Consider the following 21,523-nt stretch of genomic DNA (forward strand, 5'->3'; position numbering starts at 1 on the left):
AACAGTGCGAATCGCAAAAATTGGCCTTTTGCGAGTGCAAAAACGTGGTCTGCGATGCATGAAAGGCATTCGCAGACCAAAAATAAAAAAAATCACAATTTTTGCGTTGCGAGCTGGTTTAGCGAGTCGCATTTTGCGATTTGGTATTTCCAGTAGGAAATTGCGAGGCGCAAAATGCAATTCGCAAAATCCAAGTCGCAAATAGATGCATCAAAAAAAAATCGCAAATTGAGATTTTTCGCAGAATGGCATTTTGCATATGCAAAATACCACTAAGTGAAGCCAGGTGGTAACCAGGTGCAACCTATATAAAGAGGCCCAGAATGCCTCAGACACCTTTCCACAATGGCTGCACTCTACGTCATGGCGAGGAGGATGAGGATCTTGGCAGGTTTGAGGAGAGGGAGGAGGAGACAGGAGCGCATTTTCAGAGTGCGCATTACACTTTTTGACCTGACAGAGGAGGAAGTATATGAGAGGTATAGGTTGAACTTAGCCATGATACTTGACCTGATAGCTGAGCTACAACCGATACTGCAGCGCACAATACTAAGGACTCACAGCATACCCACCCATGTGCAGGTATTATGCTCCCTACACCTACTCGTCTCTGGGAGCTACCAAGGGGTCATAGCAGCAGCTGGAGGGGTTTCACAGAGTACCCTCTCCAGATTTTTTAATTCTTTCATCAACGCCATGCTGAGCAAACTCCAACAGTACATCAGATTCCCCCACACCCCACAGGAAATACAGCAGACAAAAATAGAGTTTTACCAGATAGCACAGTTCCCCCACGTCCTAGGTGCCATAGATGGCACACATGTGGCAATCTGTCCACCATCAGCCACAGAGTATATGTACCGAAACCGTAAATACCAACATTCCATGAATATTCAGGTGATATGCAATGCCTCCTATATCATAACTGATCTCGTGGCCAGGTACCCAGGGAGCACACATGATTCGTACATCTTTCGCCACAGCGGCATTCACACAAGACTGCTAGCTGGGGAGTTTCACAGAGTACCCTCTCCAGATTTTTTAATTCTTTCATCAACGCCATGCTGAGCAAACTCCAACAGTACATCAGATTCCCCCACACCCCACAGGAAATACAGCAGACAAAAATAGAGTTTTACCAGATAGCACAGTTCCCCCACGTCCTAGGTGCCATAGATGGCACACATGTGGCAATCTGTCCACCATCAGCCACAGAGTATATGTACCGAAACCGTAAATACCAACATTCCATGAATATTCAGGTGATATGCAATGCCTCCTATATCATAACTGATCTCGTGGCCAGGTACCCAGGGAGCACACATGATTCGTACATCTTTCGCCACAGCGGCATTCACACAAGACTGCTAGCTGGGGAGTTTGGTGAAGGATATCTACTAGGTATTTACCCTCTGTACACTGGTGCATTTATGCAGTAGTGACGTCTGATGGCTCACTTACTCATTGTACCCTCTGTTCCTTCCAGGAGACAGTGCCTATGCATTGCGCACCTACATGATGACGCCCTACCTCAATCCCACAACACCAGCAGAACGGAGATACAATGCAGCACACAGGGCAATCCGCAACGTGGTGGAGCGCACATTTGGTCTGCTGAAGAGTCGCTTCCGTTGCCTCCACAAAAGTGGAGGGGCACTACAGTACAGTCCAGAGACCACATGTAGAATACTGGCTACTTGTGCAATCTTGCACAATATAGCTACAACCTGGGGCATACCTATAGAAATCAGTGACACGGAATCAGATGAGGATGACGATCCCATACCACCTCTACAGCCAGCAGACAGGACCAGTGCAGCAGAGGGAAGGCAAAGGCGTGCCGACATCACACACAACCATTTCAGACGTGAGTATGAATGACAAATCCACTGACAACTGTACCTGTAGTGATATATATTTATTACCTTACGTCAGGTAATGTATGAATGAGAAATAAACGAAACAGGTGATGTGACAAACGCAAATAAACTAATGACCAGAGTCATGCACTATTCCCTCATAGTGGCAACAGCAGTGTAATGGCGGCACGAGTCACTTTTTTCTCCCACGCACACCACTCGGGTGCCCAGTTAAGTCACTGGCACCTCTCTTGTCACCTTCAGTGGCAGTGCTGTGTCTGGCACTGCGCCGTCTGGTGTCTGCTGCTGGTACGGCAACACTGCTGAGGCTTGAACTGTCCTCAGTGTCCCCTAAGGCTACCTCACTTGGAGCGGCAGATCTTTGACCCATTATGTGTTCTATCACATTTGTGATTTGAACTAGTCCCTGGACAACGTCCCTGCTGCTATGTGCAGCCTCCACTTGCGCCGCCACTGCGCGACTGGCGATCAATGCAGTGGAATTAGCCATCCTGTTTGAGGACCTGCAGTAGCTGCCAAACACTGTCCGGAATCTGTGCTCCTGTCTGTGCCGGCTAACCCTCTCATGGCACAGCGCCTGGCAGAGGTCACGGACAGCACTTGTTAGGTCCCTGGTGTCCTCTGAAGCTTGCACCTGTCCCTCACGCAGCTGCACTATATTGCCATTGAGTGCCTCCAGTTGCTGATGCAGGCCCATCATGTTGCGGTTGTGTACTTGCAGGTTTCTGTCTAAACTGAGGATCCGCTTATTTTGCAGACGCTGCTGCTGCAACATAGCAGCTTCAAGGCCCCCGAATAAGGAGGGACCCTCACCTGCCTCATGATGTTGTGCCCGGGACTCTGTCGCAATTCTGCGTGGTGCTGGTGTTGGATGACCCCTGCCCTCCAGAATCTGTCTGCGCCTGTCTGGTGCTGACGGTGTGCTTGGCCCTTCCAAGTGCTCATCAGAGTCTGAGTGAACTCTGGCAGTGCCCTGGGCCTGTGGCGGACAGTGGACATGTGGAGGGACCCACTGGTGTTGGTATCCGAGGGCTGATGGGTGTCCGTCTCCCCTACACATGTAGATGGTGTGGCTGCTGGGCCTGGCCCACCTGCAACAACAATATGCAGCATGTCAGTTCTGTATGTTACATTATCTGTCAGAAAATGGCAATAAAGGTACAGGTACTGCTCTACACGGTGTTGTGAGTGTTGTGTTACCTTGGGTGTCACTATACTTCATTACATTGTTGTGCTATTGTCTGTACTAGTTTGTGGACTGCCACTCCCATAATGCATTGTTGTGCTGCTTCTAAGATGTGGACTGGACTACTTCACACACTGCTTCACTTTACATGCTAATTCCTAAGGGGCTTTTGTGCATACACATATAGGGTTTCTAAACATCATTGCACTTACCTTGGCTGGTGCCGGTGGTGTCAATGTCTGTGACCCCAGTCACAGCTTCAGGGAGGAGTGTGGATTTCACCAGGTCCTCCAATGGTGTTGATGGTGCTTCTGTTGGTGGTCCGCCACCTGTACCCCTGGCCTCCGCAAGTCTCCTTGCCACCCTCTCCTTTGCACGGGAGCGCAGGTCGTACCACCTTTTTTAATTTCTTCGATGGAGCGCTGTGCCACTCCAATGGCGCAGATTTTGGATTGTATGTCCAGCCCTAATCTCCTCTTTTCACTCTCAGGCACCTGGACAGGCGGTCATGGCTCCTCACCACCTCCTCAGTCAGTACCTCAAGCTCCTGTTCACTGAATTTAAGCTTGCGCTTCCTTTCAGCCTTCTCCTGTGCTGGGCCTGGGGTCTCCATCCTGGCTCAGGTGTTCTTGCTCCTTCTGAGTGCTGCTCTGTGTGGCTGGGCTGCTCTCTCTCAGGATGCTGGTCTGGGATGTGGCAACTGAAACTGCCTGGGATGACTCATTTCCTGCTGGTGTTGTCATCAGGCTCCTCCAGGTGTGCATTCTCAAACTTTCTCGCATTTTGCGATTTTTTACCGAATCGCAAAAAAAATTGCAATTTGCGAGAATGAAAATTGCGATTCGGTAAATGGGCCTCGCAAACCACAAATAGCGATTTTAAAGAAATCGCTAATTCCGAATCGCAATTTTGTTACATGGCCAATTGCGACTCGGAAATAGCGATTTCTTACAAATCACTATTTGCGATTCGCAAGCTCATGTTTTCATACATATGGCCCTAAGTCTTACCCACGGTGGGTGACACCTGTCACTCTAAATCCGGGGTTTGCTAACTAGCAGTGCCTCATCTCTACCAGAAGATAGGGATGATTGGGCAGCCGAGCGCATGATAGATTAGGCTTCTCAGGGAAGTCGTGGTCACTCAGGTCACATCCGGTTCTCTCATTCACAATACAGTCTCATATACAAATGATAGACAGAAGCAGTATATGTTTCAATGAAAGGTTTAATAAAATAACTGCATCTTAGATAGCAAAGCGTGAGCTGCAATAACCAGGACGACACAACATGACAATATTAAAATGGTCATGATAAGAGTGAAGCATAAGAATAACCCTATCATATTGTCAGTAGGATTGACAGACTATTTCCTATCTAAATCATAATCTGAGCACAGCATGTTAAGCTCTAATTCTGCCTTTCAGGTTCCCCCGGCAGGACATCAACCCTCATACCTGAGCAAAGGCCTGTAGTCTGCGTTAGCATCTGTAGCGAAGCATTCAGCAATCAGCTTACATTTGTGGTTCCCTGGCTGGAATCTCCCTCTTAACGTGTAATGGGACTAGGAAGTGTTTTTATAATAACACAGCTGATGTTCCAAGAAAATGTCCCTACGTAAGGTTGTGCATTTTCTACGAATGTTGTCTTTTCAGTGCACCTAGCGCTTAGATACCTATTGGGTTTAATGCGCTGTACAAATGCAAAAATACAAACAAAGTACAATACAAATGCACTACAACAGTTTCGGACCCCCGAGACTCCCTGAGCTCACCAACACCCCTGCCAGGATCCACTGAACCCCCACGACTTCTGCATGCCTTGACCCCCCTCACGACAGATGAAACCCACTCCATCATGAGCAGCATCCACTCTGGAGCCCCGACAGACCCCTGCCCACACGAAATCAACAAGGCCAGCGCCTCGTTCGCGCCTGAACTCTGCAAGATCATCAACTGCACCCTAGAGTTAGCAACCTACCCAGAAGATTGGAAGCAAGCCAAGATCTGCCCACTCCTGAAGAAACCCACAGCCGACCAAACTGACCTCAAGAACTACCAACCCATCTCGCTGCTGTCCTTCCCAGCAAAGGTCGCCGAGAAAGCAATCAACACTCAGCTATGCCAACACATAGGACAACATCCTGGATGTCTCCTTATCAGGATTCAGAATTAACCACCCTACCGAAACCTCCCTGCTCGCTGCCACAGATAACATCTGCTCCCTCCTCGACTGTGAACAAACAGCAGCCCTCATCCTACTTGATCCTGAAGCTGCCTTCGATCCAGTGTCACCGCACACTATAAGCCAGACTCCATGCAGCAGCGATACGCGGCAAGGCCCTTCGATGGATAAACTCCGCCCTGACAGGCAGAACACAGAAATGTCAGGCTCACGTCACACCTGTCAGAACCTACTGACATCAGCTGTGGAGTCCCCCAAGGATCATCGCTGAGCCCCACGCTGTTCAACATCTATATGATCCCACTCGCCCCCATCCTCAGGAACTACGGTATGAATATCGTCTCCTATGATGATGACACCCATCTGATCATCTCCATGACAGAGAACCCCTTAAGAGCCAAGAAGAATTTCAGGGAAGGGATGGAAGCAGTCGCCACCTGGATGAGCAGGACTGCCTTACGCTGAACTCTGACAAAACCTCCTCATCAGCCTCCTGGTGGCCCTCAAAACTCAGAAGGCCCCACCACCCCTACAGATCAAGCACGAAACCTCAGCGTCATCCTCAACTCATATGCTCGCCATGACCAGACAGGTCAACTCTGTCGCCTCCACCTACTTCACACATCCTCTGAATCTTCAGGAAGATCTTCAGATGGAGACCAACTGAATGGAAAACTGCAACACACACCGTAATCACAAGCAGACTTGACTACGGCAATGCTCTCTATGCCGGATCTTCCAAGAAGAACCTGAACAAACTGCAAAAAAATCAGAATGCCGCCGCCATCCCCGTCTTAGACATCATCCGCCGACAACATATTCCACTGGCTCACTGTCAAGAAAAGGATTGACTTCAAACTCCTCGTACACGCCTACAGAGCCCTCCATGACAGCAGACAGCTACCTCAACCGCTGCATAACATTGCACTCCCCTTCCAGACCTCTCCCCTCGTCCCACCAGTCGCTCGCCAAGGTACCCTGCATAAAGAACTTCTCGGCTTGAGGAAGATCTTTCTCATACCTGGAATCAAAAGGTAGGTTACCAACCAGCCTCCCCTTAGACAGTCGCCATTGCTGCCTCAGTTCAAGAAGGACCTCAAGACCTGGCTCTTCAACTGATCTGAGGACACACCCCTCAGTGCCTTGAGACCCTATGGGTAAGCAGTGCGCTCTAAAAACATGATTGATTGATTGATTACTGAGGATATTAGTAGCTCTGGACGTTTTTACTGATCATAAGTAGCTCTCATAACAGAGTAGGTTGGAGACCCCTGCTTTATAGAGTGCGATTCTTGAGACTGATGCGATCTATTTTTCAAGGAAGGCCGTGCACGAAGGAGTTTCTTTTTCAACTTCTTCAGGGAGTTCTTCCAGTTTTGTAATTTCTCTTACCAGAAGTGACTTTCTTAATGCTCTGGGCTGATTGCTTATGTAGTGCTATTTTATTATTGTCTTCCATTATAGATTCTGCTTCTGATATTCTTGTCATTAGTCGTAAGGTTCTTTCTGTAGGCCCTGCATTTCAACCAGCAGTAGATCAGAGTTTGTTTTGGTGTTCTGGGCCATATCACGTACAGATGATAATCTTTGGAGTATGGCATCCATATTTGCTGCTGGGTCTGTTTGACTGGTGGCTCTGGCACCAATGTTTCAGATTTGGCTCTTTTTACGGCGTGTCTTGATTTCTTTAGGTTTTTTGGGCTCGTTATTTCTAAAGTCTGCCATACTGGGCTAGTTCTAGCTAGCGTGGAGGGCTAGCGCAATAGAACTCACAAAACGTTTCTGAATTAAGAAACAGAACTCAGGCCGCTAGATTATAGCCTAAATGCTACTTCTTGGGTTTCTGGCTCTGGTATAATTTAAACTAAAGTGTGCGTAATAGTTGTGGCACCATCCTGATTCACAATTTAATGTTGCATGATAATTATGGCTACATTAAGTCATGTTTCATTCACTTGAAAACTGTCTGGTTATGTTTAGTAATGTTTGGTAGTGTTTGTCAGGGTTAAAGAATGTTCAGAAGATTTTCCATACATATTGCAGGTATCACAATTTCATGTGTGTTTTCATGCACGGTGTTAACAGCAGAATTGCTGTGTCATACCCTCCACTGTAAGATGGTTAAGGATTATGTGACGTTTCAGTATCTGATTTACTCATTTCCAGTTGTTTGTTTCACACAATAGATTTAGTCTCTCCACGTTTATTTCCCTTTATTCTAGGTCTAACCTCCTCTCATGATCGTCTCTCTGCGATTGCTGTGCTATCCTGGTGGGTGTGGCTGGAAGCTGAGAGATATTCGTTTCTGCTCTCCGGATCACCGTTGATGCTCGGAACAAGGCATTGCTCTCAGAGGCAGGTGGGCATCATTTCTTGGTTATCAGAGGTCAGGAGAAATACCATTACTTTCGCTATTGATTCCATCAGCACAGAGAAGCAGGATCAGGAAGCCATTGTACACAAACGTTAACCAAGACCACCACCAGATGTATTTTTTTCCTAAAGCAAATCTCTCATGAACCTCTGAATGTATTTATATCAAAAAATGCCCTACTATGCATACAATTGTAGTTTCATGCCAAGTTTGGCGTAATTCCTTTCAGCAGTTTTTGAGTTAATGGAAGGCAAACATTTCCATAGATACTTCATCATGAAAGAGGCCTTTTTAACCCCAATCTTCTTAACTCTCTCCTCTTCCATCCTCCAATGGATGTACACAAGACTTGGCAAGCCAAAATGTAGCCACTTGTGCTAACTGTTCTCCACAATATATGAAGAGTCTTCAAAGTGTGCCAATGTTAGTAAAAATATTTAAAAGGTGTTTTGGAAAGTAAAGGCCTGATTTAGAGTCGGCTGGAGGGGGTTACTCTGTCACAAACATTACAGATTTCCCATCTGCTGTGTGTTACAAGCCGGTAGTGATGGTATCAGTATCACACCCATCCAATTGGCCGTATTACCATCCCATTATAGCCTATGGAGATCAGAATACGGAGGACGAGATACCTGTCAATTTATTGACGGAGTAACCTGACCGCTTAACTTTAAATCAGGCCCGAAGTCAAACATAATTACACAATTACTGCTGCTTCTGTGTTTTCAGATATATGTAGATGTACAGAGTGTGATATGCTATTTATTACCATTCGTTGTGAGATGTGGGAGCATGATTCACATGAGGTGAAGCATTGTGTGGGACATCATGATGCCTTTCCATGACAATGAGAATTACTACCGAAAATCACTCTCCCTTGTCTGTAATGACTCTGCTACTGCACTGGGTAAATATATAATCTACAATAACTGATCATTATAGTGATTAGTACAAAAAGGGAAGTAGTGTGCTCCTATTTTTGGGGCGTGGGGGACAGAGTGAATGTAAGCTTATAAATGTACATGATATGACCATCAATTGTTATGCAATGAGCTGTTAATATGTTACTACTACATGTCAAGAGACTTTCTTATACTACTACAACGTTGACTTGGAAACATTGTCATATGCTGTTGACATGAAGTTCAACTTGGACTAAATATTGATTTCCCATTTCATCACATTGTACAGAAAGTATGACCATTTCATCACATTGTACAGAAAGTATGACCATTTCATCACATTGTACAGAAAGTATGAATCTTCAATTGACAAAAACAGAAACATTCCTTGCAAATTGTTTAAAAACATTATGCCTTTCTATTTCTCACAGTGATAATAAAATGCACACTACACATCTCAATATATGGTGTGCAGAGCATGGCATTTTTTCATGTGTTCTTGATTTTTAAAATATGTTACGTAAATAAGACCAGGGTGCATTGGGTTAAATTAGTGCAGTGAGTTACAATCACAATGAATAGGCATCAAGATCATCAGCAGGGTTGGTTGGTTCCCTGTGTAATGCCACCGTAATATGCACACTCTGAGTAACACCGTTTCTCTCTTGTCAATTTTGCTATACCTTGTTACTAGCAAAGTATTTGACCTTTGCACTGTAGTAATCAATGTGTGAATTTCAGTTTATTGGTGTAGTTGCTCCAGGACGCAGGACTTGTGTGCGTTATAGCCCCATCTCACATTCAACAATGCTAATAAATAGCATGCTATTTTCTGTGCATCTGCACACATAAGAAATAGTATACATTTACCATTTAAACCATACTTATTAATTTTAGTTCTCTTGAAATGATGATGTCAGCATTAAAACACACACCCGAATATTAGAAACATCCAGAACGGACAAATCGTTACAGGTACATTCAACCTAATTTGAAAATTATGATGAGTGGTAGTTCAAATAAAATAGTTAAGATTGGTTATGAGTGGCTGAAGCTTACAAATTACACTCCCTTGGTACAAGAATGTAAATAGCAACTTACTGTGAGAATATATCGCCGTGAGATCCCTGATTTCCTTCCTTCAAGCCCTCTTCTCCATAGGCATCGTACTGCTTTCTCTTCTCCTCATCGGACAACACCTGCAAACACATTACAATGCAAACTTTCATTTATTAACATTAATAGAGCAAATTGGTCAGTTACAAGGGCACTTTAAGGGCATGTCAATTTAAAGTATGAAAATGAGCACATGATAAATGGGACTAGAGAAGACGGTGTAGACAGAACACAAATTAGGAGCAACTAAAACAAGCACTGGCTAAGGCATTAGATTTGGCATTGACTGTCTTTTGGCTTTGTCTAAGCTTGTTATGTTTTGTCATGTTTTTTGTAAAAAAAAATATTGAGGAACTGCTGGGCCCTTGCCAAAATATTAAAAACCTATATAAAAGCAAAAATATATTCTTGGTCTTTCCCATAGCAGTCCCTAGCACTAACCGGGAACTACTTTGTGTGAAATTGCCCTATTTTAAAAGAGCAGAATGCCATGGTTGAAGGGGGGTGCCCCACTGCCCCTTGGCATATGCTCTAGTTGGTGAAAGAAACATGTGAAAGATAACAACAGACGAATGGATGAAAGTGATGGGTAAAAACCTCTTTATATAAATATATTATTGAAAAGTTCTTCAATAACCTCAACTCTCGGGATGAGTTGGAAGAATTTATTATGATAATTTACAACAAGACCGGCAGAGCAGGCAGCAGCAAGCAACCGTCCTTTCATTTGAACATAACCATTCTCGCATTCTGCCACACGTCATTGTTGTTATGGTGGCACAAAGCAATAGGTTCTGGGTTCAGAACCCAACAGTTATCTATATAGCTTTAATAAATTAAAATGTGTTGGTGTAGGAAGTTGGCTCTGTATGCACTATTTCAAAGTAAGGAATAGTATGCACAGAGTCCAAGAGTTCCCCTTAGAGGTAAGATAGTGGCAAAAAGAGATAATTCTAATGCTCTATTTTGTGGTAGTGTGGTCGAGCCGGTGCCTTATCATAAGCAGTAGCCTTATCAAAGGAGTAGTGTTAAGCATTTGTTGTACACACACAGGCAATAAATGAGGAACACACACTCAAAGACAATTCCAGGCCAATAGGTTTTTGTATAGAAAAATATATTTTCTTAGTTTATTTTAAGAACCACAGGTTCAAGATTTACATGTAATACTTCAAATGAAAGGTATTGCAGGTAGGTACTTTAGGAACTTTGAATTAGCAAAATAGCATATACAGTTTTCATATAAATCACATATAGCTATTTTAAAACTAGACAGTGCAATTTTCAACAGTTCCTGGGGGAGGTAAGAGTTTGTTAGTTTTTGCAGGTAAGTAAACCACCTACGGGGTTCAAGTTTGGGTCCAAGGTAGCACACCGTTGGGGGTTCAGAGCAACCCCAAAGTTACCACACCAGCAGCTCAGGGCCGGTCAGGTGCAGAGGTCAAAGTGGTGCCCAAAACGCATAGGCTTCAATGGAGAGGGGGGTGCCCCGGTTCCAGGCTGGGTTACCTTTATTTTCAAATGGGGCAGATACAAAAGGGTATTGACCATGATGAGGAATATGTGTACATACATGTGGTACATATTGAGGTAGCCGGCTTGATGTCTCTTGGGGGCAGCAAAGTGAGGAACATGTATATACACAGAGTGCAGGAGGCAGAAAGGTATCTTATTAAATGGGCTCAAAGAGGTTAAGTGGGGAGGTAATTGCAATATTCACATTTACTGAACACTAAACCATTTATATGGATTTTGTCAAAGTGAAAGATCAGTCACCGTGGCTTTCATGAATATTAGGTTGGTGGTATGGAGAAAGAAGTACTTGGAAGTACTGTTTAAGTCTCATTTCACTGTCAAAGTGTGTCCTGAGCTTCTGTATACAAGGTACGTGGGGGTCAGTGGATAAAGAGAAGGGTTATGTGAATGCTCAAGCACCAGCTAAGGACAGACAATAATAAGAAAATAATTAAAATCTAATAGCCGTAATCCAAAACAATTAACCACAAAAAAACTGAGTGAAGAAAGCAACTGACTCCCCATCACTGGCACACAGTCTCTACCGACTTCACAATGGAACTGGAAAATCAGAATGATGGGATGGGATGTGGTCTTTCTAGCTTTCAAGATGACCTCATGGCGCTACAAATCAGCCACTTATAAGGTAATTTTATACATTTCATTGGCCTCTACTATGCATACCAAGCGAGTGTGCCTCAGAAAAAAATCTAACACAACTTGGTGTGAGATTTATCCATTAATACCTAAACGGGCCCACACCTGTAGTTCCATTGGTAAAGTGATAAGATGAGGGAAGCAAGCTGAGAGTGAGCTGGAACCTTAGACCAGGAGGTCAGAGAGAAACCCAAGAAAAAGTTGACCAAGCGGGGCAACAGGATTGTATACTCTTTACATCTCGCTCCACTGCTTTATGCTACATGTCATTACCACTATGATTGCTCACCAGAAGGGAGGAGGCAGTGCCAGCAGGAGTGCTGGCTTTCCCTATTCACGTCGAATCTTAACTTCTGAGCACCCCTACTTAATCATTATTGGAAGTCGGGGACCCTCACTGAATTATTTTTGGAATTGGGGACCCCCACTGACTTATTACCAGAAGCGGTGGTACCTGGCCTAAGCATTTTTGATGATTTGAACCTGTAAAACAATACACAAACAAAACAGAAACAAGCATTCCAACAAATACACAAATGATGAAATCATTTATATAATTGACAATCAAATATAACACAAATCAAAACTGTAATTACATTTGGGAAGGTCTCAGTGTAAACCCACAGAGGCTTTCAGATTGGTAGAAGACAACACAAATACCTGAGGACAGCCTAAAAAACGGCAGCCGTTTTCAGGAATCCTGGTACCTGATGCAGTTCTAACACAATGGGTCTTTATATACGTCCCATAAGTAACCACTAAGGTGGACCAAAATGCAGGCTCAAGTCAAAACTACGCTCTACAGCATTTCATTTGGATCTCAGTTCGAATTTTATTGGACATTACATAGTTAAATTTAAGAGAACGTTAAGAGTGCCAATTAAAAGCACATACTGAGGTCTAAACAAGTGTAGCTGTGATTCAACCAAATACTTCTCAGCAAGCTACGTGTTTATATACTAAGCACAGCCTGCTTTGATGATGTGACAAATACAAAATTAAAGAAAACTAACATAACCTGGGGCCTGGGGACCTGGGCCAGAGCAGATTCTGGCCCGGACTTCGTTACAGCTTTGCCAATGGGCTAGGATGTGGAGAGACTAGATAGGCACAACTGAAGGGGAGGTGGTGTGGCTATCATTTTTAAAAGTAGTTTGTGCTGTTGTATGGCTCCAATAAAGGATAGTTCAGACACCTGCAAAGGTGGCTATTTCAAGCTCAAGCAAGGGAACATGTTAAGGATGGAAGGGCTCTTGGTTTATTGTCCACCTGGACCCAAGAAGAAATTCCTGGAGAACTGGGCCCAAATTACTGAACTTCTTGCTTCCATAGATCATAGTTTAACCCTAGGAGATTTTAATTTCCATTTAGAGGATAAGGAAGATAGTAACACTCTTACCCTCCTGGAGTTCATCACCTGCTTTGGTGGGACTCAAGTGGTTACCTCAAACACTCATATAGCGGGCCATGTTTCGGATGGGATTTTTTCCTCACAGGAATTTGTTACTGTAGTGGAATGCAGGCAGTTGGATTGGACAGATAACAGCTTGGACCCCTTTGAAGTAAGATATAGGAGACAAAAGCACCCCAAGCAGACTTTTACCACTTATAGCAGAAATTGTGACCATGTAGAGAGAGGAATTCATTGCGCCCTAGAGAGGCACTGGGGAGGTCTGAAGGATGTTCAGGGTCACGAGTGGCGGATTTTGATACTTGGGTTATGGAAGCAATAGAGGCAGTGGCCCCTTTGAGGGAAGTCAAGTTCAAGACTCAGAAAAAAAGGTTCTGCCCCATGGTATACCGAAGAGCTTAAGGCGCCCAAGGGGTCATGTAGAAGACAGGAAAGAAAGTGGAAACTTGATCCTGAGCTCCTAGAAAGAACGAAGCTCAGGGAACTATGGGGCATATACAAAAACACTATTAAATGTGCTAAGTCATACTGGTATTCACAGAAAATCAGAAATGCAGGTAATGTTCCCAAAGAACTATTTAGAGTAGTAAAGGCCCTAGTCTCCCCTACTCCTTCTCAGGAGTTAGAAAACTTGCAGACTTTCTGTAATAGGGCTGCCGTGTTTTTCCAAGATAAGATCTTATAGATTCACTCTGAGTTTCCAACCCCGCCACCTAGCACCAGATGAGCAGGATACTGGTTCTAATGGAGACGTGGCTGGCGGCCCAACCTTGGTAAAGTTTGCACCTTTAGCAACTAGTAAAATCAAGTCCCTTCTAACTGGGATCCACTCGGGGTCTCCAAATGACCCTTGCCCAACCAAAGTGCTGCAAATGGTTATTGATGCCATTAGAGGAAATGTACGCAGAAGTTTTGAAATTAGAGGTGTTTTCTGTTACTTGGAAAGAAACAGTTATTATACCTATTTAAAAAAAAAAAAAAAAAAAAAAAGGAGGAGATTCAGGGGACCTTAAAAATTTACGTCCGATTGCTCTCCTACCTATAGTGACAAGCATTTAAGAACAACACATCAACCAAGAACTTGCCACCTTCCTGTTGGTTCATTATTGTCTGGATGCTTTGCAACACGGATTCCGGAAAAATCACAGTACAAAGTCTGCCCTGATTGCTACCACAGACACCATTAGAAAACAGGTAAATCAGGGAGGTAGCGCTATTTTAATCCTCTTGGATTTGTGGGCAGCATTTGACACTATTTCACCCCAAATATTGACACACCGCCTATATAAGACAGGTTTAAGGGGTATGGCCTTGAGCATTTTGGAGACATTACTTTGAGACATTACACTGTCAGTTAAATGTGGGGTCATCTTTAGGCCCAACCCTTTTTTAGTTTGTATGTTGCCCCACCATTGCAAGATTGGTTCGATCTTTTGACTTCTAGGTGTCCTCATATGCCGAGGGCACCCAAATAATTGTCTCCTTTAAAAACAAGGTGCATATTATAGTCAACAGATTCCAAACCTGCATGAGAGAAGTCAATAACTGGATGTGTCAAAATTGGCTAAAAATGAATGGTAACAAAACTGAGGTTATTATTTTTAGTGCAAAAACCTCTATTTGTAACCTCAGCTGCTGACCCAAGATATGTGGGACTTTACCCATACCTATACCCGCAACTAAGAACCTTGGGGTTATTTGTGACTCCGCTTTATCTTTTGATACCCAGGTTAACAGAGTCACTAACAGCTAGCTGTTCATGGATGATAAAAATTTTAAAGGCAGTGTTACCATTTATTTCCCAGGAACTTAGAGTAACCGTGGTTCTGGCCCTTATTATGTCCAGACTAGACTTTTGTAATGCCCTAAACTGCACCTTATTCAAAACTCAGCCGCCAGACTAGTTCTTGGATTATCCAAGTTTACATCTACCAAGGAGCATATGAGGGAGCTGCATTGGCTTCCAATTAGGAAGCAAATTATTTTCAAGGCACTATGTTTGACTCACAAGGCTCTTCATTCTCAATGATCAGAATACCGGAGAACAGCAATCAACTGGTACACTCCCAACCGTCCACTGAGATCATCCGATCTTGACATGGCATGGATGTAGAGGAGCAAAATAGTAAAATGGGGAGACAGGGCCTTTTCAGTGACGACTGTTAAGTTATGGAACTCGCCCCCACTAAAAATTAGAGGCATTTCACTCCTTCTTCCTTTTCGCAAGCAACTCAGGGCTTAGTTGTTTTCACTTTAGATCCTAATATTGCATCGGCTTCTCTTACCTGCCCAGCGCTTTGATACCACTGGTCTGAACGTGCTAAACAAGAAACATAAATACAAATACAAAATACAAAACAAGTTTAAAAAGAACAGAACTGTACCAGAAAAGAAGCAGTATTAAAAAACGCTTTTAATCAGTTTACCCCAGTTGATAGCTGGTCATCCCTAATCTTGATATCATGGCCAAAGGCATCATACAACGTAAAGGTACAAAAACCAACATAAAGAAAAAGGTCAAGGTATTACCTGTTTTTCAGATCACAAGATGAAGCCACAGCTAAAAAAGGTTTGGCCTCTGTACTCATAGCAAACCATAAGAGACCCAAAATTGCGCCCCTCTCACCAAAGAAACAGGCCGGAGAGCCAGCATCACTAGATTTCCCTTAAACCAAGCCATAAAACCACTCAATGCTACATCTTCAAAACCCAAACATCATTGAAGGGATTTTAGACAACATTGAAAAAGACAGATGAAACTGAAAAAAGAATCAATAGAGAGACTGCCACGGAATACCAGGACAAACAACAAGAGAAAGAATGATGGACATGCAGCCGTCTTACCAACAATTCTGGAACTTCCACCTCATGCAAGTCTTACCATCCCAAATTATTTTTTTAAATGTATATTCGCTTGCAAATTTAATAAAATGTGTTATTGTTTGTGTGTGTGTTTGATGAATGCTTGTTTCTGTGCTTTTTGTGTATTGTTTTGCGTTTCAAATCATTGACATTGTTTTGGCCGGGGTCTCCAGTCGCAGAATTCCAATAATGAGTCACTGGGGGTCCAGTTTCCAGTATCCAGATAAAAGTCAAAGGTTGGGAACCACTGCTCTATATTGCTAAGCAAATTATGTTTAATAGAAAACAAAGTCTTGTGGTTTTCTAAATTATGCTGGAATAATTATTTCTTTAAATATGAGGAACTGTGAAGTAGGTGTCCCATAGAACATCTCTAACTCCAATGAATCCCTCACTCATACACTGAACTAGTATTGTAAAATAAGACGAGGTACCCTGGGGTGGTAGGGTGAGAACTTCTAATGCAGACTAAAGAATAGCTGTTGGCCACTAATGATGAGAAACTTAGCCCCAGAGTAGAAAAGACTAGTCTCCTATGGGGGTGATCCAGGCCTTGCACAACCAAAAGAACTCCCGCCTCCGAAAAGATACAACAATCAGCTTTAAAACATGAGGCCATATAGGTAATCATGAAAACATTAATAAGCACCACAATTAGCCATGGACATACCTTTAAATGTCTAAAGTGAGGCAGTTGGCGGACACAAGACACAGGGAATACGCAAGAAAATTATGAAGGCTTTACGCAGCCATAATGACCAGAAAGAAACATCAGGGCCAAAAACACACCCAAGAGCAGTGGTCTCTAGACTTTCTAATCCCGCGCCCCCCCCCACTTGAAAAAATAAAACTCATTGGCCCCCCCTCAGGATTTTTCACAATTATTTTATAAAGATGGCAATGCTTAAATATGTCTAGACCTATTTAAACATTGTGGCTCAGTACTGTTACCTTTTGAAAAATGCAATAACATGCTTCTGCTTAAAACAAAGGCCTGTTATATGTGTAATGCTGCTTTTGGCCAGAGTCTGGCACCCCCCTTAGGATCACTTGAGGCCCCCCTAGGGTGGCCCACCCCGAGTTTGAAGACCTGTGCCATAAGGCATGTTAAGCTGCCCTCAAAATCTGCTTCCACCTGGTCCTGAAATAGGAACTTTCTGCATGATCGGTAAACGTAACAACAACCACTCAGCCGCAGAAACTCTCAATGGGATCAGCCAGCTTAAGCTGCACATAAAACAAAATTTTAAATTGTTTGCCCAAGCATGTTGAAAGGACAATTGAATTTGACTATTCAGCAGGCTAGGTCATAACAGATATCTATCTGCAAGCAGCCCAGTTAATTTATCTACTTCTGAATAAACAGCTACTGACTGCCTAAAACTATCCCCATCAGAGCACTCTGATTAGGTACATATTAAAGCATATAACCAGACTGAGGCATCAAGTAAATTGCAGCGCTAAGTGTTTTTGTTGACCCATGTGGCAAAATGAAAATACGAATTCTCAATGTCATAATAATGAAAATGAGTTTATTATAATACTATTGCTGGGGTTCAATCCAGTGAAGTGATCCTGACCTACTGACAAACAAATTTACTAATGCTCCATCTAGGCTCTCCTGCGCATAAGTTTATCACACACATCGTGATGTACTCGCCAAAAAATAGATTAGTTCAGCTCTGCTTTACCACCAAAAGAGCTCTGCAGTCCTTTTGCCTATACTTGCAAGGTATCATTAAATTAATGGTGCTCTTAAATATCGCTTGACCATGTGATGTTACTTGAAATTAAAATTAGTCTAAAACCAGTCCTTCTAAATATCCTGATAACTTGTCATAACCCCAAACGTGAGAAAGATGAATCTATACCCGACGGGCCCTGGCCAGAACAGACTAACGTTTTGCTCCATCTGTCTAAAGTAACAGCGTTCATTCCATAAAGTGAAAGAAAAACAAAGTGCGATCATCAAAGGTGGCACAAGAACTTCGTTGGCCAAGCAGCAAAGTATTCGATCAACGCAACAAAATAAAGCTGCGCTCATCCCAGCATTTTACCCTCATGGCAGGTGGCACGAAATATCTATGCCTGAGCATTTGTCTGCTCTAGTCATAATTCCAGTAAAGAGAGGCAGCCGCAGTGTGCCTGTGGACTAAAAGTAAATTGACTCTAAGACACACACATATGAAGGTGCAGGATCGCCCTAAATGAAAATAAATGGGGCGGGGACGCTCTATCTAAAATAACTCCCATTCCAAGAGCTCCGACACGTCTGTGAAGCTGGATGAGGTCAGCAGTGATGGAGGCTGTACAAACATTCTTCAGATTTAACCCAAGAGCACAAGTTGGGCCACATAAACATAGCGTTCGGACGCCAGTTTTGGAAAATGCCCATGCTATATAAAAAACTCAAAAATTAAAACAACAGTTTCAAAGGAACAGAGTATAGTGGCAGTGAGAAGAATTATTTCCCAGTGGGCCCAGAATGCAATAATATTATTGTCTGCGTCTAAAGAGGCCTGGAGCAGAGTTCTCCAATTAATGATCCCTTTCACTATAACTGAGTGCAGCACTGACCTTTATTCAAACCAAATAAAACGCAATACTGGGGATAATGTTTTGAGAAGCTACTGTCTCCTGCCCCAAGCATTTTGTTTCAAAATCATTGCACAGAAGGGAGAGGGGTGCCCCAGGCCTGCCCTAAACTGAGACAGGCAAAAGACATAATTGCAGGACTATAAATGAACGCACACAGAAAGGGAGGGTGATACAGGGGAAGGCTGAAGCAGCAAGGTTGTGTTACGGAGGAAATTCTTCTACCTTGAAGTAAGAGAAAGTAAATTACAGAGACCTCTCTAAAACAGAGTCTGACATTCTATGTGACGAGCTAAGAACAAGAATTACTGCCTTGTTTACAAAACTCGGAGCCACTGAAAACAAACATCCATTGCTCATGTGAAATGCTTTTAGAAAAAGTTATAACTAGCACCTAAACCAATGCTGAAATGGGACAAGTGGAAGTATACAAGCAATGGGGCACTGCTTTGTGGGAGTGAACAACCAACGAAATGGAGGGACAAATAGGAAAGATTAACTACTTGGAAGCAAGGATTTTTAAAGGACACTCAAATTAACAAATTAAAAGCAATGGGCGGGCTATTATCCCACAAAGTATATACAACATGTCCTGAATAGACAGCACAAGCGGGGTCTAGGCTCCACCTAAAAAAGGGGAAAGGCTCGAGCCCACATGGGATTACCCCATAATTCTGTCAAGGTCTCATAGAACTAATCCTGAAACTAGCTAAATTACACAACCACCTCATATGTAACAAGTTACCTCAATGTTCATTGAAAGAAGCTACCATAAGTGTGCTATCTAAAGAAGGGCAAGGCCTGCAATACAATAAAGGTTTTAGACCTATATCATTAAAAAACACAAATCGAAAGATATTTGATAAGATTCTACCCAAACTTGAAACTAATATGCCATTCTTGTTTTAGCGTACAATGCAGGCCTTGTCAAAGGGAGACCAATACAAATGCTTTTCACCTGAACTTATTGTTAAAATCCAAACTTTCGCTGTGGGGATGCTTACTTAACACACAAATAGCAGATATAACTTTAATGTCAAACAATAACCAATTATGCTCCAACCATAGTATTTCGAATCTCAAATATTTAATAAAATACACATTAAGTACTAGTGACATTTGTTAAAATAGTTCATCATCCATTTATAAAAAAATAAAAATAAATTAATGACGGTTATATTCTTGCTGGTCCTGGATTTTAACAAGAAGAACCGCACTGTACTCGCAGCCTACAAGACATGTGCTGATTATTAAACTAGTAGCTACAACAAACCGTGAGAACTGCGCCGAACAGACAGGTAAATGAAAACGCCTCTTTAAGGAGCAATCTACGGACTGCTGAGATCTGCATTATTATAGCGACTGTTTTGCTTGGGCGGGAAAGGAAAAGTAGACTTGCGATAGTTGCATTACCCACATGAAATATGAGCTGCAAAGTCTTAAATATTAGTTTCTTATCTCATTGGGAAAGACACAGACTGTTTGTACTATGGATGAAGGACAAAAAAAGCAAGGCACCTTCAATATACAGGATATATAACCCTAGAGAATATCAATGGTTTTCATTCACTTATTGGTCCTGAATAAAGTGGGATAAAGGTCAAGGAGCCACCAAAACGATGCATCTGCATAATACCTTTCTTAGTATTTTGCATACAGTTGTTTTCTATGTTATTTTTGGACCAAATGTTTTTGGTGATGTATCTGGTCAAATGGGTGATGAACTATATGAACAAATGTCATTGGCATGTTATGTGTATTTTATAAAACATTTGCAATTCTAAATATTGTGGTTGGAGCATAACTGGTATTTAGTTTTAGATCAATGTTATATCTGTTGTTTGTGTGTTGATAATTAATCATTCACACAGCGAACGTTTGGATTTAAACAATAAGTACAGGGGAAAAACTTCTGTACTGGTTTGGCTGAACCCTGTCCCCTTGTGCCTTTATAAAAGGGGATACTCTTTAACTTGTTGACGAATGTCAAAAGGGAGGTCATCTGCCATGCATACAAGACACCGTTCCAACATCATAGGCTTTGATGAAGAGGGATGCGATAAATATGGTTGGTATTACATTCGGTGCCGAAAATGCATTTGACTAGGTTGAATAGACACTATTTAAATGTCTGTAGAGTGTGTATTCCCAAACGTTTTGTAAACAAAATAAAAATGCTTTACAATCGCAGGTAAGCATGCTGATCAACAGCCTCTTGCCTAGTAACATCTGCACTGAATGAGAAAAAAGATAGCACTGTCCACTGGCTCCGCATCCTAGTCCTAGAACTTCCATAATAAAAAATAAGAACAAATAATTATGTAGGGGTGCGGAATTCCTATAGCCCGATGTCCAAGACATATTGTTTGGGGTCAAGAACATCAAGTGTTATTGTTTATTTAGTCTGCAGTTAAGGTAATATTTGTGTACATATGGTAATGCTGTTCAAACTTGTATTAGTGGTTCATTAATGCAAAGCCTTTATCATTAGGGTGCGTGCTCTGAGGAAATGTAAGCCTGGACTGCACTAGAGTGATTCTATTATAAAAATGAGTTAACACTTTTGCAAAGTTTAACAATATGAAGCTACGTATAATGCTCCTAGAATTCTCTCTGTTCACATACAAATATTTGAAGAAGCTTGAAAGTAAGTTTGATTCTTTGCTTTCAAAATAAAAAGTTCACAAAAATGCAACAAGGCAAAAAAAGTGTTTTGCTAATCTACTGTGAAGTTTTAGGCACTATTTCTTTGAAGCATCATTTAGTAAAATGTGTGGATGCATACTAAAATATTCATAACGGAAAATCAGTGTAACCATGTTGTGGATGCTTAGGAATGTTG

General features: G+C 42.6%; 1 protein-coding gene across 1 annotated transcript in view; it reads right to left on the bottom strand.

Moving 5' to 3' along the window:
• The window catches only part of DNAJB11 (DnaJ heat shock protein family (Hsp40) member B11), a 140,102-nt gene that overhangs the window by 47,312 nt on the left and 71,267 nt on the right, over nt 1–21,523 (bottom strand). The window contains exon 3 of the mRNA XM_069225796.1: nt 9,627–9,724. Coding sequence (XP_069081897.1) covers nt 9,627–9,724 — 98 coding nt within the window. The remainder of the gene's footprint in view (nt 1–9,626; nt 9,725–21,523) is intronic.

Source organism: Pleurodeles waltl, chromosome 3_1 (genome assembly GCF_031143425.1).
Source record: "Pleurodeles waltl isolate 20211129_DDA chromosome 3_1, aPleWal1.hap1.20221129, whole genome shotgun sequence".
Classification (NCBI taxonomy): Eukaryota; Metazoa; Chordata; class Amphibia; order Caudata; family Salamandridae; genus Pleurodeles; species Pleurodeles waltl.